Here is a 24771-nt window from a genome sequence, read left to right on the forward strand (position 1 = left end):
TCAATTAACCCATTCCAAATTTAGCCTAGGAGTTGATTTAAATGACCAGCTTTGTGCTGAATAATAGTAGTTACCTGTAAGCTAATTGAATAATTTCCATGAATAGATTATCCTTCATTTTATATAATTTAATATAACTATCATTTTAATGTATTGCTCTATATACGAAGAAAGGTCTTGAAAAATTAAACATGCTTCAAGCAATGCTAAGCTGTTTGCTTAAAGTGGATTGGGAGCATTCCTAATTATTGAAGTTGTATGCATAAAAGTCTATCATCTTTGCAATGGACTGTGATGTTTGCACCTATAAACACAAGCACATTCTGCACACACCAGCTCTGATACCCTCAACAGTCATGCTTCTGTAATAATGCCTAAGCCTTTTTTAAACAGACATTTATTCAACCAAATTTCATATGTTTTCAGGTTTTGACCATTCAGAGTAATACTTTGTGGTGAAAGACAGCATATTTTTCTAAAATATTTTCATTTTTATTGAATGTTGAGTATCTTTCTGTCCTTGGGCATTTTTAGCATTATTTATGTAATTTATGACTTCCTAAAATTTCTTTAAATGGGTTTTCAGCAGGGACAGGAACAACCACATTACTGACTTAATGTTATTCTATTTTAAACTATGAAAAATTAAAAATTTATGCAACACTAGTTTTAGGTTTGGGCTGCTTAGAAATATGGGGATATTTTAAAAAGGTTTTGATTAAATATAAAATATATTTATGCAAATAATTATATTTCAAGATGTTTTTGAATAAGACTGTCTGAGTTAGGCACTCTGTGTTTTTAATTGCTTTATTTGTAAGTTCCAGAAGCAGAAAGTAAAGAAAAATAAAAGCAGTAGAGAGGGCATTTATCAAAATGTGTAATTTTATGCTTACCCCTCTCTTCTAAACAAAATTTTTATAAAGACATAGCTGATGTGGGTAATATTTTTTTTTAAGGATCACCCCTATTTGATAATATTTTTGTGTTTGGATTAGTTAAAATGGAAAACTGGAGTGCTGGATTGTGGACCCTTGCATTTCAAAATGCAGGTTCAAGTTTTTCAAGGATGCGATGGAAGGAAGATGAAATAAAAAATATGGCTCAAAGTAAATTTCACTGGGTGAAAAAATGAGTCCATGAATTCATTTTCCAGCCAATTTGGAATGTCTTAAGAACTACCTACTTTTTAAAGGACCACGTAGACAAAGTGACTATTTCCAAAAGAAATTCTATATGTTCTTAAATCTGAATTTAGACACTGCTTAGATGTACATGTCTGGCAGCAGGAAGTCCTTATAGCTGTTTCTCCATGCCCTGATGATGTCTGTCCTCAACAGCCACTAGTTCATTTTCTTGAGATGTCAAATAGCCATTCTTGGGTCACATTTCCACAATCTCTGTAAACCCCTACAATTAAAAATGTGAGGCTATGTGTAGTTGAAGTTGATATTCTGATTTCATTATGCACTTCCAAGAAATGGAATGAACTGTTACATTTACATCAAAAACAACTCCTGACAGAGACTGTAGCCTGTGAGGCATATTTTCACTAGAAAAGTATTTTCTCAAAAGCAAGTGATTTTTGCATGTGTCATCTTTTTTACAAAAAAAAAAGAAAACCCGCAAGGTAGGCCAATGCAGTTGTTTGTTTTGCAATTCTTTAAATCAGAGTTAAAATCCTCTCTTTTTAGCTACAGAGACGTTGATTAGTCAGCGTGATTTATTCAAAATACCATGGCCTAACACTGCTCTTTCTGCTGCTGACTTTAGCTTACATATTGTTCTGCTTTAACTCGTTACCTATATGTACATTTCATAGAGACTACTATATTTTTAGCAACAGTTGCCATGCAGTTGAAATGGCTGCTGTACCTGGACAACTTCTTGGTTTTTTCAATCTCACCTAATAACTTCTGAACTCTAAGGCTAATTGTAGCATTTTTCTAGTTAGAATTGAGGAAAGTAGAGTCATTACACTTTTTGTTGCAAAGATCTCTTGTTTTTAAATCAATCAGGATATGTTGATTCCATAACTATGTGACATGATTTCTTGCCCTGTCTTTATTACAGTACTATTTTTAAGCAACTACAGTTTCTTTTTTATTATTATAATAGATACATCACATAAGAAACAAATATATACATCAACATAAGAAAAAAATATCACACATCTCCTTTGTACAATGTGCTTGAAGCAGACACTTTTGTGAGAATGGGTTATGTATTGTTTAAGAATGGGCAGGCTCTTGTCTCCTTCTAAGACACATTTATGTTGTATTACTTCTATTATTGTATTATTGTTGTATTAGTTCTTTTGGGAGGGTTAATGTGTTTAGCATTCAACAGAAACTTTGCAGACAGCCTTTGGCCTGAAGTTTGAGAAACATGTTCTTTGGATTTAGGTTATAAATGCCAAGTAGTTAGATGAATGCTGGCTCAATCCAGTACCCCTCTGCAATTTGAAGGACCACTTAGGCTGTTAGCTGATTTTGAAGGAAGAATTTTAGCAGTGATTTTGCTTGTTGGTTTTTTGTTTGATTGGTTTTTTTTTCCTTTACTTTTCTCAGTGTCATGTTTTCTGCTACTGGTCCCCAGGCAGCCCATATGTACCTTTCAATGAGGGTGTCCATGTTCAATTACGGTCTTGGCACATTATGAAACTTGTGCTGAATACCCAGCAGCAATGAAGAAATGCTGTTTTAAAAAGTTTCTTCCTCTGAAAACCAAAATGGAATATAATGGGGAGATATGAGGCACTCTTTTGACATGAGTGCTTCTTTTCAGAAACATTTCTAAGGTTTGTGGCTTTACCTTAAAGTTTGCAGGTTTTGACAAATGTGACCCTTAGGTAATTTTTCTTTTTCTGTGTACTGTGTCTGATTTACGGTTCTATAATGAAAGGCTGCCCAGTGGAGCAGGGAGAAACAAGTTAGATTTTCATGTTCTAAAGATCACATACACACACACAGACCAGCAGAGGCAGGAAGGCAGGAAAAATCTCCTGGTCCAAATCCCTTCTCAGAACAAGGTCAGCAACAGATTGCTCGGGGCTATGCCCAGTCAGGTTTTTAGTGTCTCCAAGGATGGAGAATCAACAGCCTCTCTAGGCAACCAGGTCCTGTGTTTGACCACTGAGTAAAAAAGTGTTTTATTATGTTTAAAAAGAGATTTGTGTATTTTTGTTAGTGTACATTGCCACTTGTCTTTTGAAAATTATATTAAATGCACTTTAAACTAGATTAAAAAAGAAAACAAAACAAAAACAGGCAAAAAACCCCCACCCAAACCAAAACACCACAGAAGCATTTAGGTTGGAAAAGCCCTGTAAGATCATCAAGTCCAACCATTTTAACTGAACACGGCCAAGCCCAGCACTAAGCTGTGTTCCTTATCTCTTCAGATCCACATCTTTTAAATACCTCCAGGGATGGTGTCTCCACCATTTCCCTGGGCAGTATTTTTCTGTGCTCAACAACCCTTTGGGTGAAGAAATTTTTTTTTAATATCTGATCCAAACCTTCCATGGCGCCACTTGTGGCCATTGCCTCTTTTCCTACATCCTTTTGCATGGGAAAAGAAATTTAATATTAAAAAAATAAACCCTACCCACAGTGCACATGCCCAACCTCCCAATTATTCTACATATATAGTTTACTGTTACTTTGAAGATTAAGATCCTTATTTTTCAGGTGTATCTTTATTGAGGCACTTACTGGTTTTGATAACATTAACCTTGTGTGTAGGAGATATTATGAAATTAGGAATTCCCCAACTTAATAATTTTCAGTTTGGGAAGCATGTTCCTTAATATTCATATGCCCATCAAATATTTTTTCTTTCTGTTTATTGCTTAAAAAAAATCAGATTGAGCAGATTTTGTTAAGGTGATGTTCATCTTTGATAAATAGAATTCTATAGTACTTTGATCATCCTATTCTATACTATTTCTTTCTCTATATGAGAAACCTTTATCAATACATGATAAAGGTTTCCCAGTATCTTCCTCTACAGTTAAAATATCTTAATATTCTGTTAATAAATGAATTTTAAACTTCACTTTTCTTACCATGCATAATAAGAAGCTCTACTGAATTTAGCTAAAATAATTTTAATAGAATTAAAGATATGCATCATGTCATGCCTGATACTTCATAGCTAAACTCCTCCAATGTTTATCATGCCTTTCACTTATGCAGATTCTAAGTGAATAAATCATATGTATTTTTTTTTCATTTCTCTATCTATTAATCTTGATATTTTTTAATATTCTACACCATGAATAGGAATATTAAATATTCATAAATATTCTTTAGGTATTCTTTAAAATATCCAAATATGTTTGGGCTTGTAAATCTATATATAAAAATTTACTCTTTTTTACCCATTTACCCATCTCTTTAGTTTTGAAGAACTGAGCTCCCATTATCAATCTACCTGAAAATCTCAATAGCACCTACAATATTTATGTGTTTATTTCTAAACTGTAGCTTGCTTGACTTTTGGGGGAACAGTAGTGAGTAACTTCTGTTTGAGATTAGTCTTTTGAATGGAATTGTAGCAAGCAGACTGGTTTATACTTGTTTACTGTCTCCACTCAGATATTAATGGCTTATCTATTTAACTGTTTCTGCTGCAAGTGTCATAGAAAAGAATGTTCAACAGAGGAGTTTCTGATTATGATTCAGTATTTGTTGCACAAAACTGGATTGTGTTGCTGCTCTTTCATTGTGCATTTCACCCCTACAACATCTGTTCTGGCCCAGAAGGCAGTTTGAACTTTGTGTGACTTCCAGCTCCTCTCATCAGGGAAAATGATGCTTTAACAGATGTAGGAAATGAATTCATGATGACACAAAGACTGTTTTGTCTAACTAAAAATAAAACACTCTGTAATCTATAAGACAGAAATTGAAGAAGGAATCCATAATAATTCAACTAAAACCTTAGAACTTTAACTCACTTGTATTCTCTACTGACAAGTCCAAATTAAGGCTAACGTGATGAAATGGAAAGTTCATCTATACTGAACTACTTAATTAATTATGAAACTTTCTGCCAAGTAATTATAAATGTAACATCTCTCTGTACTGTCATACCATGGAGAAGTGATGCTTTATGATTTATTAGTAGTCAGCCCACTAGAAAATTGAAAATAACCAAACTCTTTAGGGTTTAAATTTATATTTGTTATCTTTGCAGATACAGTTTGTCTTTCATATGATTTTACAAAATACTTAACTTGCAGTTAAGTATTCAAAGCCATTGAATGGAAGAAGGATATTATTAGGACAGTTTATATACCTTTATTCATAAGAAAAAAAACCTAGGACTACATTGTTTATAGGATATTAGGAAAGGATGAATAGAAAATTTTGTGTCATTTATATTAAAGTGCAAAAGATGGAAGAAAAACCCCAAAAAGTACACTTAAATAAGTAAATTTAAACATTAAATAAATTGCATTTGAATAGTCTGTTTGGATTAATTTTTCACTGTAGGTTCTCATGCAGATAGAAAAAAGATTGTTCTTCAGTATTCTCTTTGTTCCCAAAGGATTACAAATGCATTAGGTGGCTTTAAACACTACAAGTCTCACAGACTTTACAAGCTCAACAACAACATAATTTCCTTTTCAGGACAGGATAATAGGATTTTTCCCCATAGATAGTTCCCTTGGATATAAGAGAGATGTCTCAGTATGCAGTAAAATTCTATTTTTTTTTTCCTAATATTTCATTGTGGGTTTGGTGTTTAATTATGATAATTTTAATAAGTATGTCATGACTAATGATGGCCATCTCCTGTGTAATATTTGATTGTCTGTCGTTCCCTCTTCAGAGGTCTAAAGTGTTGGAATTTTCTTTGTTTATGTGAAAAAAACAATAATACCTTATGTGACTTACAATATCTCCAAACATTGTTTCCATTGGGTCCAAGTGCAAACAAATTCAAATAGACTTTAATTCAGCTATGTCTTATATTGTTTTTTAATAGAGTTATTCAGGGAAGAGGTATACTGTTCCAAATTTTTTGATTACTCATGGAAATGGGTTAGATCAGACTTTTGGTAATGGAAATGCAATTTTATGGCTTGTTTAATGATTTCTTTGGATTTATATTTCTTACTTTGCTGAATTAGTAGTTAAGAAAGTTTAAATTATTGATATTTTTAAAAAGAAACTCTAGAATTTGCTCTAAAATAAAATTTCATTGAGCTGCCTAATAAGTTCATTGTATATTTGTTAGTTTGTGTTTCCTCATTTCAGCTTAGAGGTCCAAAAGGCTCTAAAATATCATGTTAATTTTAAAAATCCACAAAATATTTTTTCAATGGTGTTTCAAAGTATATTTAAATTATAAGCATATTTAAAGGAAAATCAAATTTTCATTCAAAACATATTCACTTTGATCTGGGCATCAGTGTATTTAAACATAATATTCTTGGAATTCTGCATAAGAAAGATTAACTGGGTGAGTGGTTGCTCTGGGATTGAATTTGATATCTATTAAAAACACATTAATTTCTTCATGCTCAAGGATAATGAAACCTAGTTTTCTAAGCATATATTAAATTGAAGTTAAATAATTTACTGAAGACAAAACCACATCACCCATGTACGCTTGCTTACTGAATGAAGTCAAAGAACACCAATAGCCAAGGGTGTAGTTTTTGTCAGAGAACTTATGCTAAACAGAATTTGGACCTTCCTAAAGAAAACAGTCCTCTCAGCTAAGTTTTTCTTAGAAGCCAGTGCCAAAGCCATCCAAATGAGTGTCTGTAGCTGTCACTGCTTCCCTTAGCTCCATGTTGACCCCAAGTTATGCCTTGCTTTGTCTTCAGAGCTGAATCCACTCCTTTTTACTGCCTTCCCAGTAGCCTCTCCTTTTCAGAGTCCAACAGGTTTAGAAAGACCTCTCTACAGCTGAGTGATGTCTAGTGGTTCAAAGTAAATTCAAAAAGTTATTCAGATGTTTTGATGTAGCATGAAACTGTTCAAATGTGTTGTATGTAATTTATATTGTGGAAATTATAACAAAATATGATATGTTTTGGTTGTGGTGTCTTTCCAATGCAGACAAATGGAAGTTTTATCAAGTTTTATTAGTGCTTGAGGGGCGATGATTTATTCTTTTTTCTTTTTTAAGAAATTAAATTATCAAGAAGATGTTGGATGGGTTTATTAGTTGAAGCAGAGCTTTAATCAATATTTTCTTCAGATTTTATTAAAATATCTTCCCCTTTACCTTTTTAGCACCTTGTATATCTTTTATAGTTATATATTTAAATGTACATTTATATAGTATATACTTTGATTGTGCTGTAATATATTGCTGAGGGCAGTAGAAGTACACATGTGAATGACTTATTGATACAATTTTTGTTATCTCTCAGTGATGGCACCTCAATTCTGTTGCATCTGCACAGACACTTATGGCAGATTTGTGATGTTAGATCTGAAACCTGAAGGCTACTGCTGCTAATGGGACTGAAATCAATTAGTCTACTAAATATTAGTCCTTATGAATGCAGTCATCTGTCTCCATATTTAGCAGTACAAATGGACCTCTCATTACTGTTCTTACTTATCTTCCTCGGTGATTTTTAAAACCATTAAGGAATAATTCAGCAGAATCCTCTTAGTGTATTACAACTGGTAATGATTCCTTTATAATGACTCCGATCAAAAAGGAAGGGATTGGTTGTATCACCTAGTTCTAGTAGTGGTCTTTTATTTTACTGTGAAATTGGACATGTACCAAAGAGGGGTACATGAGGGAAGCCCCGAACGAATTCACTTTTTCCCAGAACAGCTGTACTACACTAGCATTATACTCCCCAGAGTTCTGTTTGAATAGATCTTTTACATCATGCCTTTTTTTTTTTTTTTTTTTTTTTTTCTGAATAGGTATATAGGTATTTAGGTATTTAGGTGATATTCTTGGAAACATGGGAAGAGAGTGTACTTCTTCAGATCTATCAAGAAGGTGTTATTTATTTCTGGGTGTAGTTTAACATAGGTAGCACCTCTACTAAATATTTGCAATATCTCCACTGATCTGATAAAATAAACATACGCCTGTGTATTCAAACAGATTCACAACAGCCTGATGCAAAGATGAGATGCAAAGAACTCAATTTTTTATTAATCCATTAGTTAGTGTACAGTAATAATTTGTGACTACATTTCTGCCATCTTCATCAGAGCTTATACTATCTGCAGCTCTTGAGACAGATTTAGAAGTACAGTGAAATTTTCTGAATGTGTTGTCTCTTTGCAATGTTTTGCTTTCAGTAAGTAACAAGTGAGTATTCTCTTAGCTTCATTTGCCTGCCTACTAAAAATCAGAGATTTCTAGATTAATAACGAGCAATATTTTTACTTCTAGATTGCATGCATGAAGCAATATTTTTTTTATTTTCATCAAGCAGCGCTAAGAAAATGGTGAGGCTGGGAAAATGGAACAGATGGTTTTATATTTTTTCTATTCTGTGAATATTAAAGTACCATATGTAGAAAAAAATATTTCCTTTTGGTTTCAGAGACGTAGCTAGCATCTCCATAGAGTTTATGTAGTTGCACTCATGCTAAGAAATTTAAATGGATTTGAGCCCTCTGCCAAAACTGTGTTAAAATCTCAAATATCTATTTATTTATGAAGGAAAATATTCTTACTTTTACACTGCTCATCATGCCACTGCTTGCATTCTACCTGACATGTATTACCTCATCTATTGCGTTTATATAGTTCGACATCAGTTATTGGAATTAAGAAATGCAATTATCCTTGAAGCAACCCTGATGAAATATGTATTTTATATATATTTCACTGCTAATGTATATATTTCTGGAGCAAATGTACAAGATTACTCTTTAAAATAATATGCTATCAGAAAAATTGTAATGTAGATTGTGACATGGAATAAATATCCAAGCTCTTCAAGTTTCCTCATGGTTGTATATATTAGTACCTTGGTTTCCACCAGCAGTTATAGGTCTTGAGGCTGTATTAAAAGTTTACCTGATAGGTAAATAAAGAAATGAGGCTTGGAGTAGCCTCCTGGATGATTGATTACGCTTGATTCTCATTACAACAAAATGTAAAATTTTCTGTTAAACTAATTTCCTTTCTTACACGTAAGTTTTGCTTTTGGTTTTGGTACCAAGGGTGTAAAGACCAGAGATGAGAACAAGCCAGTTCTTGAGCTCTGTGTGTCCTAAAGGAGCCTTCATTGTGCTCCTCACTATTGCATTGGAAATTCCACTACTCCCTCCTGTCTACTACTAAATTCCAAATATTTACAGTCCCCTTCAGCTTCTTTCTGGACTAGGCAGTCTTACCATCTTCCTGGTTGTCTTTATGGACTGAGAATTTTTTGTTTTAGCAGAGTGCATGCAGATATTTACCTTTGCCTGAGGCAGGATATGTTCTTTGTGGCTTTTTACTGGTTTTTTTTTATTCTTAGATATTTTCTTATGGGAGGAGGGTATAAGATATTAATATTCAGTAAAAAGCAGAAAAGTCAGTTGTGATGATCTTCTTAGGAAAAGCATTCAAAATTCAGGAAATCTCATGAAAAATGTTATGCGCTGTACAGATATTTGATGTTTAAATTTCTTTCTTTGTGGAGAATTTTTGTGGAAAGTACCCAGTTCTGTGTAATTTAGATTGGCAGACTGATACTGAAGCAATCTTCACTTTTCTTTGCTTTTTTGGTGTAGCTTTAGATATGACTATTAGACCAAAAAAATATTCACATCTTGTCTAATTGCTTATTTAGGTTAATTACATAAAAGTTAATAGCAAATCTATTTTATTGTGCTTTTCTCTTAATTGTAATAGTTCTGATGTTAACATCCATGGATAGTGCTTTGCTGATAGTTTTTCTGTGCTCAGCTTTTCTTGAATTTTTACTGTCAACAGAACTGAATAGCTGTGGGTTTTAGCAAGTTTGAACTTAGATTATATTCATGGGTAAAATTTGTCACATAAAAAAGCTAGAGACTTAGTGAAAACACCTTTCTGCCTCTTTCCCATACTCCAGATACCACTCCCTCCTATTCCTGCCCTTTACTCCCGTTATTATCACCACCCATTCAGGGAACAGTCCTTTCAGTGATGGATAATGCAGGAGGCTGGGGTGAGGACATAATGGTTTTTTTCTGTTATTCCTTTTTTTTTCACTCTTTTCTTCCACTGCTCCTTCTGCCTAACTCATTTCCTCTTTTCTATTGTGGGTTATCCGTAGTCCTTTCAGGATGTGTTTGCTCTTTCATGGGCTCATGCATTGGCCAGAATCCTGGAGTGTTGCCAGATGTGCCATGGAACACCTCTTATCACTTTGGCCTTCTTGTCTCTCTCTTTGACCTTCTAAGGAGTGCTACAAACTCCTTCAGCCCTCTCAATTGTGTCCTGCAGCGGCTCCATCATGACCCAGCAAGAACTGCCTGTATCTGTCACAGCACAGATACTCTGAATTTCCTCCCCTGCAACCAGACCCACTTAAAAACCCTTGCTTTTTATATCCAATACATTCAAGTATGAGATTATTGTGGGAGGGAAAGCCAAAAGCCTTGATAGAGTCAAGGTAATTGCCACCCACTGTTCTCTTGTACGCAAAACTTATAGTTTTATCCTAGAAGATGGTGGAGTTAGTCAGACATGATTTGCACTTGCTGTGTGTGTTACAAATCAAATTTTTCTCATTTAATTTCTAGTCTGTGTTCACATATATTTCTATCACATTTTCCTTTTTTTCCCTTCTTTAATTTTGTCCTCAGGTATGGGACATAAGGCTGTCATCATTGTGCAACATCCTTATTTAGATTGTTTTGTCTATCTCAATATGTACGTCAAAACATAACTATGTTTAGTTAAAATTTCAATCTTTTAGAACAGGTTCAGTATATAGAATGAAAACAATATAAAACCTGACAATATAAGATTTAAACTGATAAATTCCCAAATTAATTTACAATCTACTTTATATTTTTCAGCTTTACTTCAAGTAACAATTTCACTTAGCAAAGTTGAGCTCAGTGTGGGTGAATCCAAGTTCTTCACATGTACAGGTATGTATTAATGTTATTTGTTGGTATATAATTTTTGTTAAATTTTGATTTTTAATGTATTTTAACTGAAGTAGTTGTTTCACATTATTAAATTAACATATTGTTGTACATTCATATTGACTTGTGAGAACTGTGGCAAATATTAGGACTTCACTGGCTCACATTTCCAGTCTAGGATCTCTTCATTTCACACACGGAATCAGTCTGAATTCTCTATATCAGTACAGGTAATTTATATCTGTTAGGATGCTTTTGTAGTTAAAATATTGTCGCTTATTTAAAATAAGGAATTAAATCCTCTCCAACCTAATGGCATAGCCAAAGAGACTTTTTTCTGGTGAGGCAGTAATCAGGCAGGTGGATAAGAATTTGCATTTGCAGATGATTGATATGGATCCTTCGTGGTGCTGAGTTGAGATCTTCCATTGACAGTGACACATGGCCTGACTACACTGACAGTGCAATTACCTGAAGGCTTGACCTGTTGATCCAGTCACTGACAGCCTGTTTCTTTCCTATAAGACTTCATACTTTTCTGTGGTTTTTTTCCCCCCTCTTGAGATCCTTTAGCTGCTATTTACCCAGTCTCAAAGGTTGTACATCTTCCTACAGTTTTGTCCTGCTTGTCTTTCTTACAACTCGCATAATTTAGCAATTAGCTGACATTGTAGAATCACAGAATCACTTAGGTGGAAAAGACCTCCAAGACTAACTTTTGACTGATGACCACCTTGTCAACTAGAGCATGGCACTGAGTGTCATATCCAGTCATCCCTTGAGCACCTCCAGGGTGATTCCACCATCCTGGGTAGCCAGTGCTTGACAACCCTTTCCACGAAAAAATTATTCCTGAATTCAGTTTAAATTCCTGACACTGCATGGACTGTGCATTGAGTAGGCATACACGTTTCACAATGTCCTTCTAAATGTCTAAATTGGTATCGGTTTTGGTTTTGTTTGTAGCCATTGGTGAGCCTGAAAACATAGATTGGTACAACCCACAAGGAGAGAAGATTGTTTCTGGTCAGAGGGTGGTTGTTCAGAAGGAAGGTGTCCGCTCACGCCTTACCATTTACAACGCAAACATAGAAGATGCTGGCATATACCGCTGCCAGGCAACAGATGCTAAAGGACAAACTCAAGAAGCTACTGTAGTTTTGGAGATTTATCGTAAGTAAAATACTGTCAGTTAACAAATAAAAGAGTGTGTTTCAAAATACACTAGCACAAAGAAAGTAAAGCCTCTCAAAATATCATCCCAAGCTCTGAACTTTATCTTCCAAATAATTGCATCTCGTGCAGTTTAGTATTAGACATTATGACAAAGATTTGAATTAATTGGAGGGCCACTTATAAGTATTGTAGATTGCTTTTCTCCTGTATTTTAGAATGCCATCTGATAAGGGGAAACTGTCTGGCCCTCAAAGAAATTAGAAAATAGGAGGAAAAAAATAGATCTGTATAATTCATATTACAAGTGTGTGTACAGTTTAAAAATTAGAAAATATTACAAATATGTGCATAGATAAAAGTGCAGGAAGTGTAATAGATTACATTTAAAAAGTGGATTTTTTAGTGAATTGTTATTTTAATCTCTGTCTTTTGCTATTCTTGGCCTTATGAATGAGTTTTGACATAAGCCGTTGAAGCTCAGTGTGATAAGTAACCAAAATGGATTTCAATTGCAAGCAACGATTTGAGGAGTATATTTCAAAAATAAATGCATTCTATTGTAGTATGAGATTCAGTGAGAGATTTGAGTAGCTTTTTTCTCAGTGTTGAATAGCTACATTGTATCGCATTCTTTAGATCAAAAATACCTGAAACCTGTGCATTAAACAAGCACAGTGAAGATGTAAGGCAAGATCTTTTTTGGTGAATGATGGGGCATATGACAGCAGCCCATCAGCTGAGTTAGGACTTACGTTCATTGGAGAACAGTTTTTTTAAATGTGAAGGAATTACAATGAGACAAAAACTACAGAGTAGAATGGTAAAGCACTGCTTCCGAGAGGTACAGATAACTCAGATAACAAAGGACATAGATTAAAAAAAAGTCTTCTGGTAAAACAACCGATAAAAGGTTGGTAGCAGTTAGAAGTGATTACATGGGGCTTGAAATCTCACAAGTCAAATGATTTCAATTTTCAGGAATTCATTTGTATGCATAAAACTGTCAGTTACTCCATTAGCAGAATGCTGAGAAAAGTAGAAATCTTTATAAGCATTTGCATGTGTAAATTTTAATAATTCTGAGATCAGACAAACCTGCAAACCTACACAAGTAATGTTAAGGTTTGTAGGAACAGACATGTAAAATTTCCTTATTCATATTTGTGATGTAAAAAGAAAGCAGGATTACTTGTTGGTATTCTTAGGGCCTGGTTTTGAGGACTCTCAGATGTCTGTGAGAGGTTTTTTTCTGACTTCATACAAAAATGTATGAAAGGCATAACAACAAAACTGTTCACCCTCTGCTGTGGGAAGTGTGTGGATTATTTGAGCCTGTACTCATATCAATACAAAAAGCAGAGATGAAGTTGCATCTCTGTCACAAGCTCCCCAAAGTTTACTCTGAAATGTAATTGGCCATCTTTGACCTAAGAGAACATAGGTTGGTTTGTTTATTCTGTGTGCAAGAATTCTTCCAGATTGTTTGTGTGTGTGTTAGTCAACTGCAATAGATCTTACATGGAATCATGGATTAATAGCATCTTGGTTTTCTAAAAATACTGGATTTATATGACACATGTGGAAAATCAAATATCATTTGGTTATTTGAGCTTGGAAAAATTAAAAGCCTCAACAGTCCTAAAACAATCTTGTTAGTTACTCAAAATAGTGATAGTTTCTTATGACCTAATAGTCATAATAGACCTAATAGTTTCTCACTGGCCTCTTAAGCTTGTATTTTACTCAGCTGTTCTTTTTCACAGTGAGTCAAAAATTCCACTTTTCACATGAGAATTTTCCATATTTTAATGGTTTTAATGGAAGGTTGAACAGAATAAAAACATGAAGTTTTAATTCAATAACAGAATAATGAGGAATAAAATCCATAAGAGAGTAAGTAAACTGTCAACATGAAAATATAAACTTCCAAGACCTAGAGTTTAAAAACTGTGTTTTGGAGCATTGAAAACAATTAAAATATGCTTATAAAACCTGCAGAATGTATATAAATAAACAAAATTTTGCATAATACAAAAGGATGGTAAAGTAATTTTTACAGGCAGAGTCCAGGATGATTTGAATCTTATGTGGGAAAATTATGTTATGGAAATAATTCTGTACTATCACAATAAGAAGATTTAATAGTGGTGTTTATCTTATTTGTTATTGAATATAATTTTAATGCTATGTTAAGTGTAAGACTTTTACTGTATTCTGTTTTCTTTTTTTTTTTTCCTTTTCAGAAAAGCTCACTTTTCGGGACATAGTATCTCCACAAGAGTTCAGGCAGGGGGAAGATGCAGAAGTTGTTTGCCGTGTTACGAGTTCACCTGCTCCCGTTGTCAGCTGGTTGTATCGGAATGAGGAAGTCACAACTATTGCTGACAGTTAGTATTTTGGTAACTCTTTAAGTTATACATTCCACACAATATTAAAACATTATTTTAAAGAAGGTCTTTTTAAATTCCTAGTGGACTTTGTGGTGGATTTTAGTGGGGGATTTTGATTAGCACGTCAGCTTAAATGGAATTTTACCAGGTTCTGTGCTCTGTAGGGAATCTGTGTACAATGGTTTCCCCTATGTGTCTTCTTTTCCAATTGGGAATTTTGCCTAGGTGTAACATGAGTGTCCAAATGCCCAAAAGATTTCTGGGAGCTCCCTCACAGGACCTCTTCCAGGTACATCTTGTCTGTAGGAATTGAACACGTTTAAAACACACAGACATGAACTTCACTGCAGACCAAGCTGTGATACTGACCCTACACAGCCCTCACTTTGGGATACTTGCACAGTTGCTCAGAGAATTCCAAGTGGAGAGGCATTTTGCATTATTGTGAGAGTTTGCTTGTATAAGGGTAAGATGCCCTCTGAGTTACAAGTAACTGGGATATAAGTAATCAACTGAGGCTGGACTGATAAAACTTGGATTAAGACAAATCTCGCCTTCTCCACATGCAAGTTCTAAGTCTCTAGAGAGCCAATTACTTAGTCAAATAGTATTTTTTTGACTTATACCTACAAAAACTTTGAATTATTTTTTTTCAGTGTTGTCTCAATAGTCATCTTTGCTAAAACAGGACTTTTTTACATTTTCTGGAAATGGAACTAACATTGTTAATTAATCAGCTTTTCTAACTTCCCATCAGTTTTTCTCTCTGCATTTAATGAAACTCAGGGTTGCAGTGCATATTTAAAATTCTTTTTCTTTCAAAATTCATTCTTATTTTTATTTAAAAATTAAAAGTTTGTTAGGGGTTTTATGAAGTCAAATGAATGTGGAACAGTTGATAGGGGGGGGGAAAAAAAGCTTGGTTCTTATTTCTGGACGCAGTCTTTGGTTCCTCTCCATTGGGAAAGAAAGTTTTGATTAAACTTCTTTCTTATTTAGTATATCTTATTTCTTCGGTCATCTAGACACGGAGACTAAAAGGAACAAACAGCAAACTTCTACACTTAGAAGAAAATAGTTGCAATTTATTTATATAAATATATATATAATTGAACATAAAAAATTTTCAAAAATAAGAATGCTGAAAATAAAACAAGAATTAGCAATCTAGGAAAAAGTCATTTGAGGATGATAGAGCTTGAAAAAGTAGAACTTCCTCAAAGATCTCTCGAAGTTTTTATCACCATTTTGCTTTTCAATCAACCTGTAGGGTTAGCAAAGCAGATGAAGCAACATTTCCTTTCTACTTCAAAATCGTGCACTTTGAAATGGAGTTTTTAAAAATTTAATACATAAACTTCTATTTTTTTAACCATTTTCTTTCACAGTGCTAAAAGGTACAATGATAGAAACAAGTTTTAAGTTAAATAGTAGAATACTTCCCTTATGTTCTGATCTAGAACAGTATCCAAATACAATTCTAGTCCTGTTTGGGAGGTAGCAGTTTTAAATCACATAAAAATAGGACACTGTAAGCTTTGTGGGTTTTGTTTATATGGGTTTACAATAGAGGTGAAAACCAGCATGCCCACTGTCTTACAGTTAAGAAATTTTTTCTTGCCTAGTGAAATAAAAATTACTCTGTTTTATTTTATAATTTCAGTTTCAAAATCTACAGTGGATGATCAAATTCTCTCTTATCCTAAAGATGACTTAAGGCAGGCTTCTAATGAGCCAGATTCACCCTCTAGATCATATTGGCCAGGCTGTTGCAAAGCAGTCCTGCTGCTTTCTCAGGGTAGCATAGCCTCTGATATTTCTTTTCCACTTCAAATCAATTCCTTGTCCAGTTCTAATTGCAGTACTGGAGATGTAGTACCATTGCCCTGCAGAGCCCATGTAGGCCATTAAAATACATTTATTAACTAACATTAAAATACATTTGTATTAACTAACATGCAAAGGTGATTGCTTGCTTTAAGATGGTTAACATGCTGTGTTTATTGTGTGTTTAGAAGATATTACAAAAGAATGGCCAGTTTTATGAGAAAAAGATTTAATAAAAGTCTTGGTCTTCAACATTTTTTCAATATTTTTTTCAACAGCTCTTTAGTAATGTCCTACTACATAGTATTATATTGGACATTCTGGCTCAAAACCTGGTACATACGCAGCAAAATTTGCGAACTATGACCAAAAATTCCTCCAGATTGGGTTGAATGGCACTGAAAAGACATAAGACCTTCTTGTCAGCCACACCACTTAGCGTGTGATGTGACTGAAGGGGGAGGTCATGCAACTGACTGTTCTTCTAAATCAGGCTTTTGAAGTTGAGGGGGTTGAGTCCAGACAAAGCAGCGATGATCTGGAGTAGTGTAATGCCCAGTTACTTCCTGACTCGCCAAATCAAATCTGTTTAGTAAAGGGCAAAATTTTATCAAGATATCCATGGCACAGTGAACTTCTGATATACTCATGGGAATATCTACTGCTGTATCCATTTTTCTGCAATGAAAGTTGAAAAGTTATCCAGCCAACATTTAGTTTTTGTTTCCTGATGCTAAGTGAACCCTCATTTTTCAGTGTTTTATAAAAATGGAGATCACCTCCAGCCTCCCTATTCATCTCACACACTGCATGTCTATGGTAAAAAAAAATTAAAAAAACTAAAAAAACCAACCAAAAAAGCTTTACCAATGCTTAAAGGTTTAAAGAGGAGCTGGAACTTCCCATTTCAAAACATTTGAAGGCATGATTCTGTGTAGGTAGTTGTGTAGGAACAGAACTGGAAAATATATATTTTGTATGTGGTAGTGTATGAAATGGCATTAATATTCAAACATGACTTTAACAAACCAGACATAATTAATGTAAATGTGTTCATGATGTTAATGTCTTGTAAACTTCTATCAGGTGAAGCATGATTTTCTTTTTTTTTTTTCGTTTCTCTCTTCATTTTATGGTAGAATTCTTGCAACTGGTACAGAAGTCATCTGTGTGCTAGTTAAAAATGAAAGCTGCTAAATCTCATAATCCTTCGATATTGAAAGGTGCAAAATAGAGGAAGAACAATACCTGAATAACAGGGTTTCGTGTTCTTCAAAACCTATATTCAGTGAATTGCAGGAAGGCATTTTCCTCAGAAGAGTCCATTAATATTGATTAGTTTTGGTGAGTTTACCTTGGTGAGCTTCCAGGCACCCACCCAGCCTTTCTCTCACTTACACTCCTCAAGAGGTTGACCTTGGCTGGATACCAGCTGTTACCAAAGCTGCTCAGTCACTTCCTCTGAAACTGGACAGAAGAGGGAGAATATAATAAAAGGCTCGAGAAAATTTCTCACCTTTCACTTGTGACATTTCTTGGGGTTAACCCATGATGAACCACTCTTAGCTCAGACCATTTCATCCTTGAAAAATGTCGACTTTGTAAATAAAACAAAAAATAGCCATCAAACTGTGCCCTATGAGGTTGTTGTAAGGGTTGAGATTCAGGATAAAAACTTTTTAGAAGGGTCTGTTGCACTAGAACAAGGGGTAATGGTTTTAAGTTAAAAGATAGATGATTTCATTTAGATATTAAGAATACATTTTTGATGGAGGTGCTGAAACACTGGCACAGGTTGCCCAGAGAAGCTGTGGCTGTCACATCCCTGGAAATGTTCAAGGCCAGTCTGGACAGGGCTCTGAGCAGCCTGGTCTAATTGAAGATGTCCCTGCTTATTTCAGGGAAGTGATGGATTGAGAAAAGGACATGGAGAAATCACTTGCCAATTGCCATCATCATGGGCAAAAGAGATTTGATTCGAGGAAAATATCATTACCAACATAATCAGATTAGGATAGTTAGAAATAATAGTCTTAAACTGCACCTTTCCCCCACACCTTCTTTCTTCTCGGGCTAACATGACTCCAAACATTGTCTCCTGCTGTTCCTTCCTCCTCAGGGGAGGACTCTTCATACTCTTCCCCTGCTCCAGTGTGGGGACACCTCGGCGAACTTCAGCAATCCTTCCAACAGCCTGCAGTTCTTCAGGAGCCACTCCAGCATGGGTCCCCCATGAGCATCCCAGTCCTGGCACAAAACCTGCTTTGGCATGTGTTCCTCTCTCCATGGCTTCACAGGTCCTGACAAGGAGCCTGCTCCAGCACAGATTTCCCACAGGGGCACAGTCTCTTTCAGGCATCATCTGGTCTGACCAGGTCATCCAGGGGCTACAGGTGGATCTCTGCTCCTTTGTGGACCTGATGGGCTGCAGGGGCACAGCTGTCTCCCTATAGTGTGCAGCATGGCCTGACAGGGCATCTGCTCTGACACCTCCTCTTCCTCCTTCTTCAATGACCTGGGAGTCTGCAGGGTGGTTCTGCTCATGTCTCTCACTCCTCCCCTGGCTGCAATTGCTGTTGCACTTTAATTTTTCCTTTCTTAAATCTGTTATCCCAGAGCTGCTGATTGCCTTGGCTGGGGGGAGGTCCTGCTTAGACCCTGCTGACACTCTAGGACATGGTGAAACTTCTAGAAGCTTCTCAAAGAAGCCACTTCTGTATCCCCCCCAAGTCTTGCCAAGAAAACTAAAGACAAGATGATGGGAGAAAATGAGTAAAAAAGTGTGTTGAGATTAAGACAGGGAGAACACTCACCCGCATCAGCAAAATGGGTTTGACAGAGGGGAAAATTAATTAAATTCATTGCAAGTTAAATGGTGTTGAATGGTGAAACACAAAGACAAAATTAAAGCAATATTTTGCCTCTCCTTTTTCCCAGACTTTACTTTTTCATTGCTGACTCCTCTACCTTGCCCACCCCAAGGAATGCAGTGAGATTGGGAGTGGGGCCTGTGGTCAGTCTGTAACATTTCCAGTGTGGATCCTTTCTCTCGGTTGCAGTTCAGGCTGAATTTGCTGTAGCAGAGGGTCTTCCATGGATTACAAAGGGGATATCTGATCCTTGAGGCCAACAGATCAACACATAAACCTAATACACTAGTCCAGAGAGAAGGAAGAGGAAAAATTAAATTCAGGTCCAGTTTATTTCTGAAGATTATAATTTTGCTGCTGCATGTGCAGAAAAGTGTGTGCATGGTTTTCTTTCAGAGCCTGATTTTACAGTGTCCTTCAGCCCCTCAAAATGTCTACTCAATTTCAGTTTATGCTGGCCTTTGCAGAAGATAGAGTGCTTTCTTTTTTTGGGTTATGTCTTTGTAGAGATATCTGTGAAGTGTTAGAGGGTGGTGAAATATATCATTGACCAAGAGTGAATAAAGAAAGGAACAGAAGGAGGGAAGGAGGGCAAACAAGCTGAAAATCATTAAACATTGGGCTGTAGAATGGGCACAAATACAGATAGTCTAGATAGAGAAGGAAACAGCATTTTGTTGCTTATTTTATTAAAAACTGCTCAATTTAATTTATGAGTCTTTTTTTTCCCATTTAATCTTTTTGTTATTCTGTGTAAATGCTCACAAGTTTTCCACTCATTTTGCAATAAATTGTTATTTAGCTTACAGTTGACTACTTCTTGGAGTAAGTAGGAAATTATGGATGGAAAATCCAGATTGAATTCTAGGAAATTCAATGTGTTTTGGAATGAAGAAACCCCAAATTTCTCAGCCTATATTTTCTTTTTAAGTGTACAAATGTTTTATCAATGAGTGTTCTGATTGTACAGAGAAAGTTCTTAAATATTTTTCATTTAAGTAAGTGTTCCTCATGTTGTCTTGATTTACTTGATTTATGCCATTTGGTCTCTTATTTTTCTTTCTAGATCGATTTGCAATATTAGCAAACAATAATCTCCAAATTCTTAAGATCAATAAAAGTGATGAAGGAGTTTACAGATGTGAAGGAAGAGTGGAAGCAAGAGGAGAAATTGACTTTCGGGACATAATTGTTATTGTGAATGGTAAGGAGTAAAGTTGATTAACTGACTTTGTGCTTTATTTGACTATTATAGCCTATTTCAAAATATGATCTTCAAAAAACCCTTTATTAAATTGGTTAATATAATTGTCATATCTGTTTAGTATTGGTTTCTTATAAATGTAATTTCTTAATACTGAAAAAAAATCTACTGTGTAAATAGAATTCATTACGTTTCATAATATCAGTAAATATAAATATGTAAAGCATGAATCATTATTATTAATCATTTACAGTACAATAATTATTTCAAGACTTGAATTTCAGATTGTAGTAGCTCAGTTCAGTCTATTTTTCAGTGTTTTGTCACTTATTCTTAAAAAACATGCTTGATTTTTCATATTTATTCATCTTCACTGTGCAATGTATTTTATGAGCTCACAGACACATTTTATTAAGTCTCAGTTACAGATTTTTTCAAATTTTATTTTTCTGAGGAATAAACTATGTGAGGAGTTACCTGAATATTTGCATTATAGGTTTTATTAGTTTATAATAAACCTTTAAGAATGAAAATCATTGAATTGAGACAAGATGGAGCATTTAACTCAACCTCTCTTAAACTCTGCATTGACCTGTTGAAAAATAACTATCTCTTCATATGTCGCCTGGAAAGGACACCATTCATAAAGGGCATTTTTTATCTCTGCCGTCTGTTTAATGTCAGCTTTTCAGTGACATTCTTCTACAGTGTGTCTTAGGTTCAGAGCTTTAAATGCTTTGCCCTTGACTGGTCCTTCTCAGTAAATCCCAGGTTACACAAGTCGTTATGTAAGGTGAAGTCACAGCTACTTTCAGCAGGAGGAGCAGATTCTGGCACAGGTATTTCTTAGTCCACATTGTCAAGCAGCAACATCTGAGGCAGAATTCTCTAGATTGCTGTAGGTGGCACATTCTGGTGCTGCATTACCACGACTCCTGATTATGTACAATTCCAACAGTGCATCTGGTAGCATTTAAAATGCCAAATGAGATTTTCCTCTGCTTCTATTTATGTACAGGGATATGAATCCACCTTCTGATTACCTTTCATCTCTATCTGGTGTTTATAGGCAGTTGAGCTGAGAGAGGCTGTATTTAACCTAAAACATTGGTTTGCAAACCATGGTCTGACTTCACATCATTTTTGCTCAATTATAAAAACAACAAAAAAAAATATGATCCTTCTTATATTTGTTATGACTCCAGGCAAGAATGTTAACACAGTCATCTCTAAACTTTAGTCCTAGGAGGAGAAGAAGCTGCCAAATAAGTGATTATGACATGGCTGGTCATGTAGAGTGACATCAATTAAGAGCTATTTCCTGCTTCATTTATAGTAATAAATAGGTTTGCCTACATAAAATTGAAGGGATAAAATTTGATCCAAAAAAGCTTTTAGAGTAATATTAAAATGCAGGAAAAAAATGTACTGTTTTTTGGTGAAAAAAAAATCTATAAATTAACTGGATTCAAAAACAAAAAGAAAAAAAGTTTAAAAAAAAGGAAGAGAAGGATCAGTCTGTAGGCCACTAAAAGCTACATGGCCATATTTCTACTGCATCTCCTTTTCGAAAAGAGAAATAAGAAATGCTTACTTTGGAGGATAATCTACACTTACAATAAAAAGAACATATTATCAGGAAAGCATTTGTATGTAGAAGTTATTCAACTTTAGAGCTTTACTGTTTATTTACTCATCTTCTTATAGTCACTGTAGAATCTACAGGAATATGCAAGATCTATGCTAACAATATTTCTATAATAGGAATCACAAAATGAGGTTAATTGGAAGGGACCCACAAGGAGCATTGAGTCCAATGAAAAAGTTGTCCTGCTTTCAACTAAACCAGGATAGAAATATGTAAAGTTTCCAAAGCAGGATAAACTGTAACAAAGGAACTTAGGGGTACTTTATGAAATCTGGCATACCAGATTAATTGTAGTAGTTCATTTTTTTAAATTAAAGTCTGCATATGAACGGTTTGCAAATTTACTCAAGAATAATTAAATCTTGGAACAAAGTTTGATATCAAGGTAATTTCTAATGTATGGAAATCCTTGGAAGGTTATAGTGGGTAAGAAATTGACAGTTGAATTATCTCTTAGAAATCTAATGTTTATGTTTCTTTTCTACTTTCAATACTAAAATTTTTGTAGCATTTATTTTCTAGTTGTATTTACAGCGAGATCTGAATGTCACAATTTTCTGTGATTACAAATAGTTGATATAGAGGAGAATGAAAGAATTCAAGTCCTCCTGTAACCAAAAGTTTCTTTTACTTGTTCTTTTGTCTCTCTTTGTTTTTCTTTATTCTTTTTGTTCTTTTTAAATTATTTTTCCCTAATGTACTACTTAGATTTACTTTTTACTATCTGAGAAGTTCCATAAATTGAATATCATTCTGATCTCACTGAAGTTAATGAGAGTTATTTACACAGTTATAAGGGACTGAGTTTTGTTACTCTGCTTTAAATGTGAAATGAGAGAGATTTACCAGCTTTTTTCATTTTGCTTTTCCTCTTGTACCTTTACTCTTTAGATCCAACCTATGTACATACAAGCATAAAAACAGATTTTTCCTTGAAAAATTATAAGCAAACAAAAATTTTCCTTCTCAAAAGAGAAAATAATATTTCATTTCATTGTTGTTGGAGTACATCTTGGAAAATTTAAGCACTTAAGTAATGAACTGAACCAGGTCACTGTCCTGTAGTTCTTAGTGGTGAACAGTGAAGAGCCTGCTACTTCTAGCAAAGAATTATCTCCTCATGTTCCCAACTATTTTCAAGGTCCAGACATTAGAATGCACTGCAAAATAGCTGAAATGCATTAAAATCTTTCTATGTAGCATTGTGGGTTTTTTTTATTTTTTAATTTTTTTATTGGAGATGGATAAATTCTCGTAGCACAGCAGAAGGGTTTTGTGTGCTGAGTAATAGCCCATGCAACTTCAGATAGGAAAGAAGTGATCCGTGAAACACTATGAAACACACCATTAAAAAGTGTGAAAAGTACATAAAAACACACTATTACCTATCATTGATAATTCTGGTACATGATTTTATATTAATTTGATATATTTAAGATTCAGAAGTGAAAAGGCTTCTGAAATATTCGGTAGAGAGCCACAACAGTTGGTTTTCAAGAGTGAGTGAGAAAAATCTGGTGGAGTGCAATGGAACACTAAAAACAAATTCATTGAGGTTGCCTGTTTCATCTTTTCACTAATAAAGAGTAAAGATAAAAAGAATAACAGAGTCACTGTGTCATCTCCCAGGATATTCTTGCTAGCTGACCTCTGTTTAGTGGAGCTCCAATCTTTTCCCTTTCCTCTCAGTTTCTGTGGCATTCATTCTTCTCTGCATATTAACTTCCATCCATGTGCTTGGATTGTTTTTATTTTTATGTTTCATGGAATCATAGAATAGTTTGGATTGGAGGGACTTAAAAAACCCCATCTAGTTTCAAGCCCCTGACGTGGGCAGGGACACCTGCTGCACTGAGTTCCTCAGACATCCATCCAATCTGGCCTTGAACACTTCATATTTGCTATTAATGTTAATTAATAGAAGAAGATATGTAAACAGATATGTTAAATATCAGGCTGTGAGTCGTTCTGTCTCAAATATTATTGCTATGTTTTTGGTTGGATAGAGGTTCTTTGTGAACTGTTATGAATTTATAACAGTTAAAATGTTATTATTTTATTATTATTAATGTTATAAATGTTATTTTTAATAATAACTTAATACCATCAAGAACAGAAAGTATTTGTCACTATTAGAACAAAATTAAATTCTTGGAAATGCAAATAGATAGCATCCATTGGGTGCACATTGTATTGGCGCATCTGTTGCATCACATTTGATGGTGATATTCCTGTCTGGGAAGTATGCTGGAGCTCAGTAAAAGGAATTTGATATGCATAATCAAGACTCCTGTATACTGATCCATCTTTTAGAAACACTGTCTAATATCAGGGCATAGTTTTATGTCTTATGTGTGTATTGTCTTACACATGTTAGGTGCAACTTCAGCCATCTTAAAATGTTGTGTAAGAAAATTGATGAACTGCTGAAGAAGACTTCCAAAAATTTATTCTATTAAAAAATGTTATAAATGCCTTGATAATATTAGAAATCCTGTTTTTAAGAAAAGTAAAGAAATACTACCAACAATGATTCACATTGGTAACTTGATCCCTAATTGTAACCCTAAATTCCTAAACTACC

The 24771-nt window shown here is 34.6% G+C and overlaps 1 protein-coding gene across 2 annotated transcripts in view; it reads left to right on the forward strand.

The window, feature by feature from the left end:
- NCAM2 (neural cell adhesion molecule 2) overlaps window positions 1-24771 on the forward strand; it is a 264883-nt gene that overhangs the window by 126744 nt on the left and 113368 nt on the right. For both annotated transcript variants that reach the window (XM_039713271.1, XM_039713272.1), the window contains exons 2-5: window positions 11001-11075; window positions 12039-12245; window positions 14492-14635; window positions 20402-20539. In XM_039713271.1, the coding sequence (XP_039569205.1) occupies window positions 11001-11075; window positions 12039-12245; window positions 14492-14635; window positions 20402-20539 (564 nt within the window). The remainder of the gene's footprint in view (window positions 1-11000; window positions 11076-12038; window positions 12246-14491; window positions 14636-20401; window positions 20540-24771) is intronic.

This window comes from Passer montanus, unplaced genomic scaffold (genome assembly GCF_014805655.1).
Source record: "Passer montanus isolate IOZ18808 unplaced genomic scaffold, ASM1480565v1 scaffold28, whole genome shotgun sequence".
NCBI classification, from domain to species: Eukaryota; Metazoa; Chordata; class Aves; order Passeriformes; family Passeridae; genus Passer; species Passer montanus.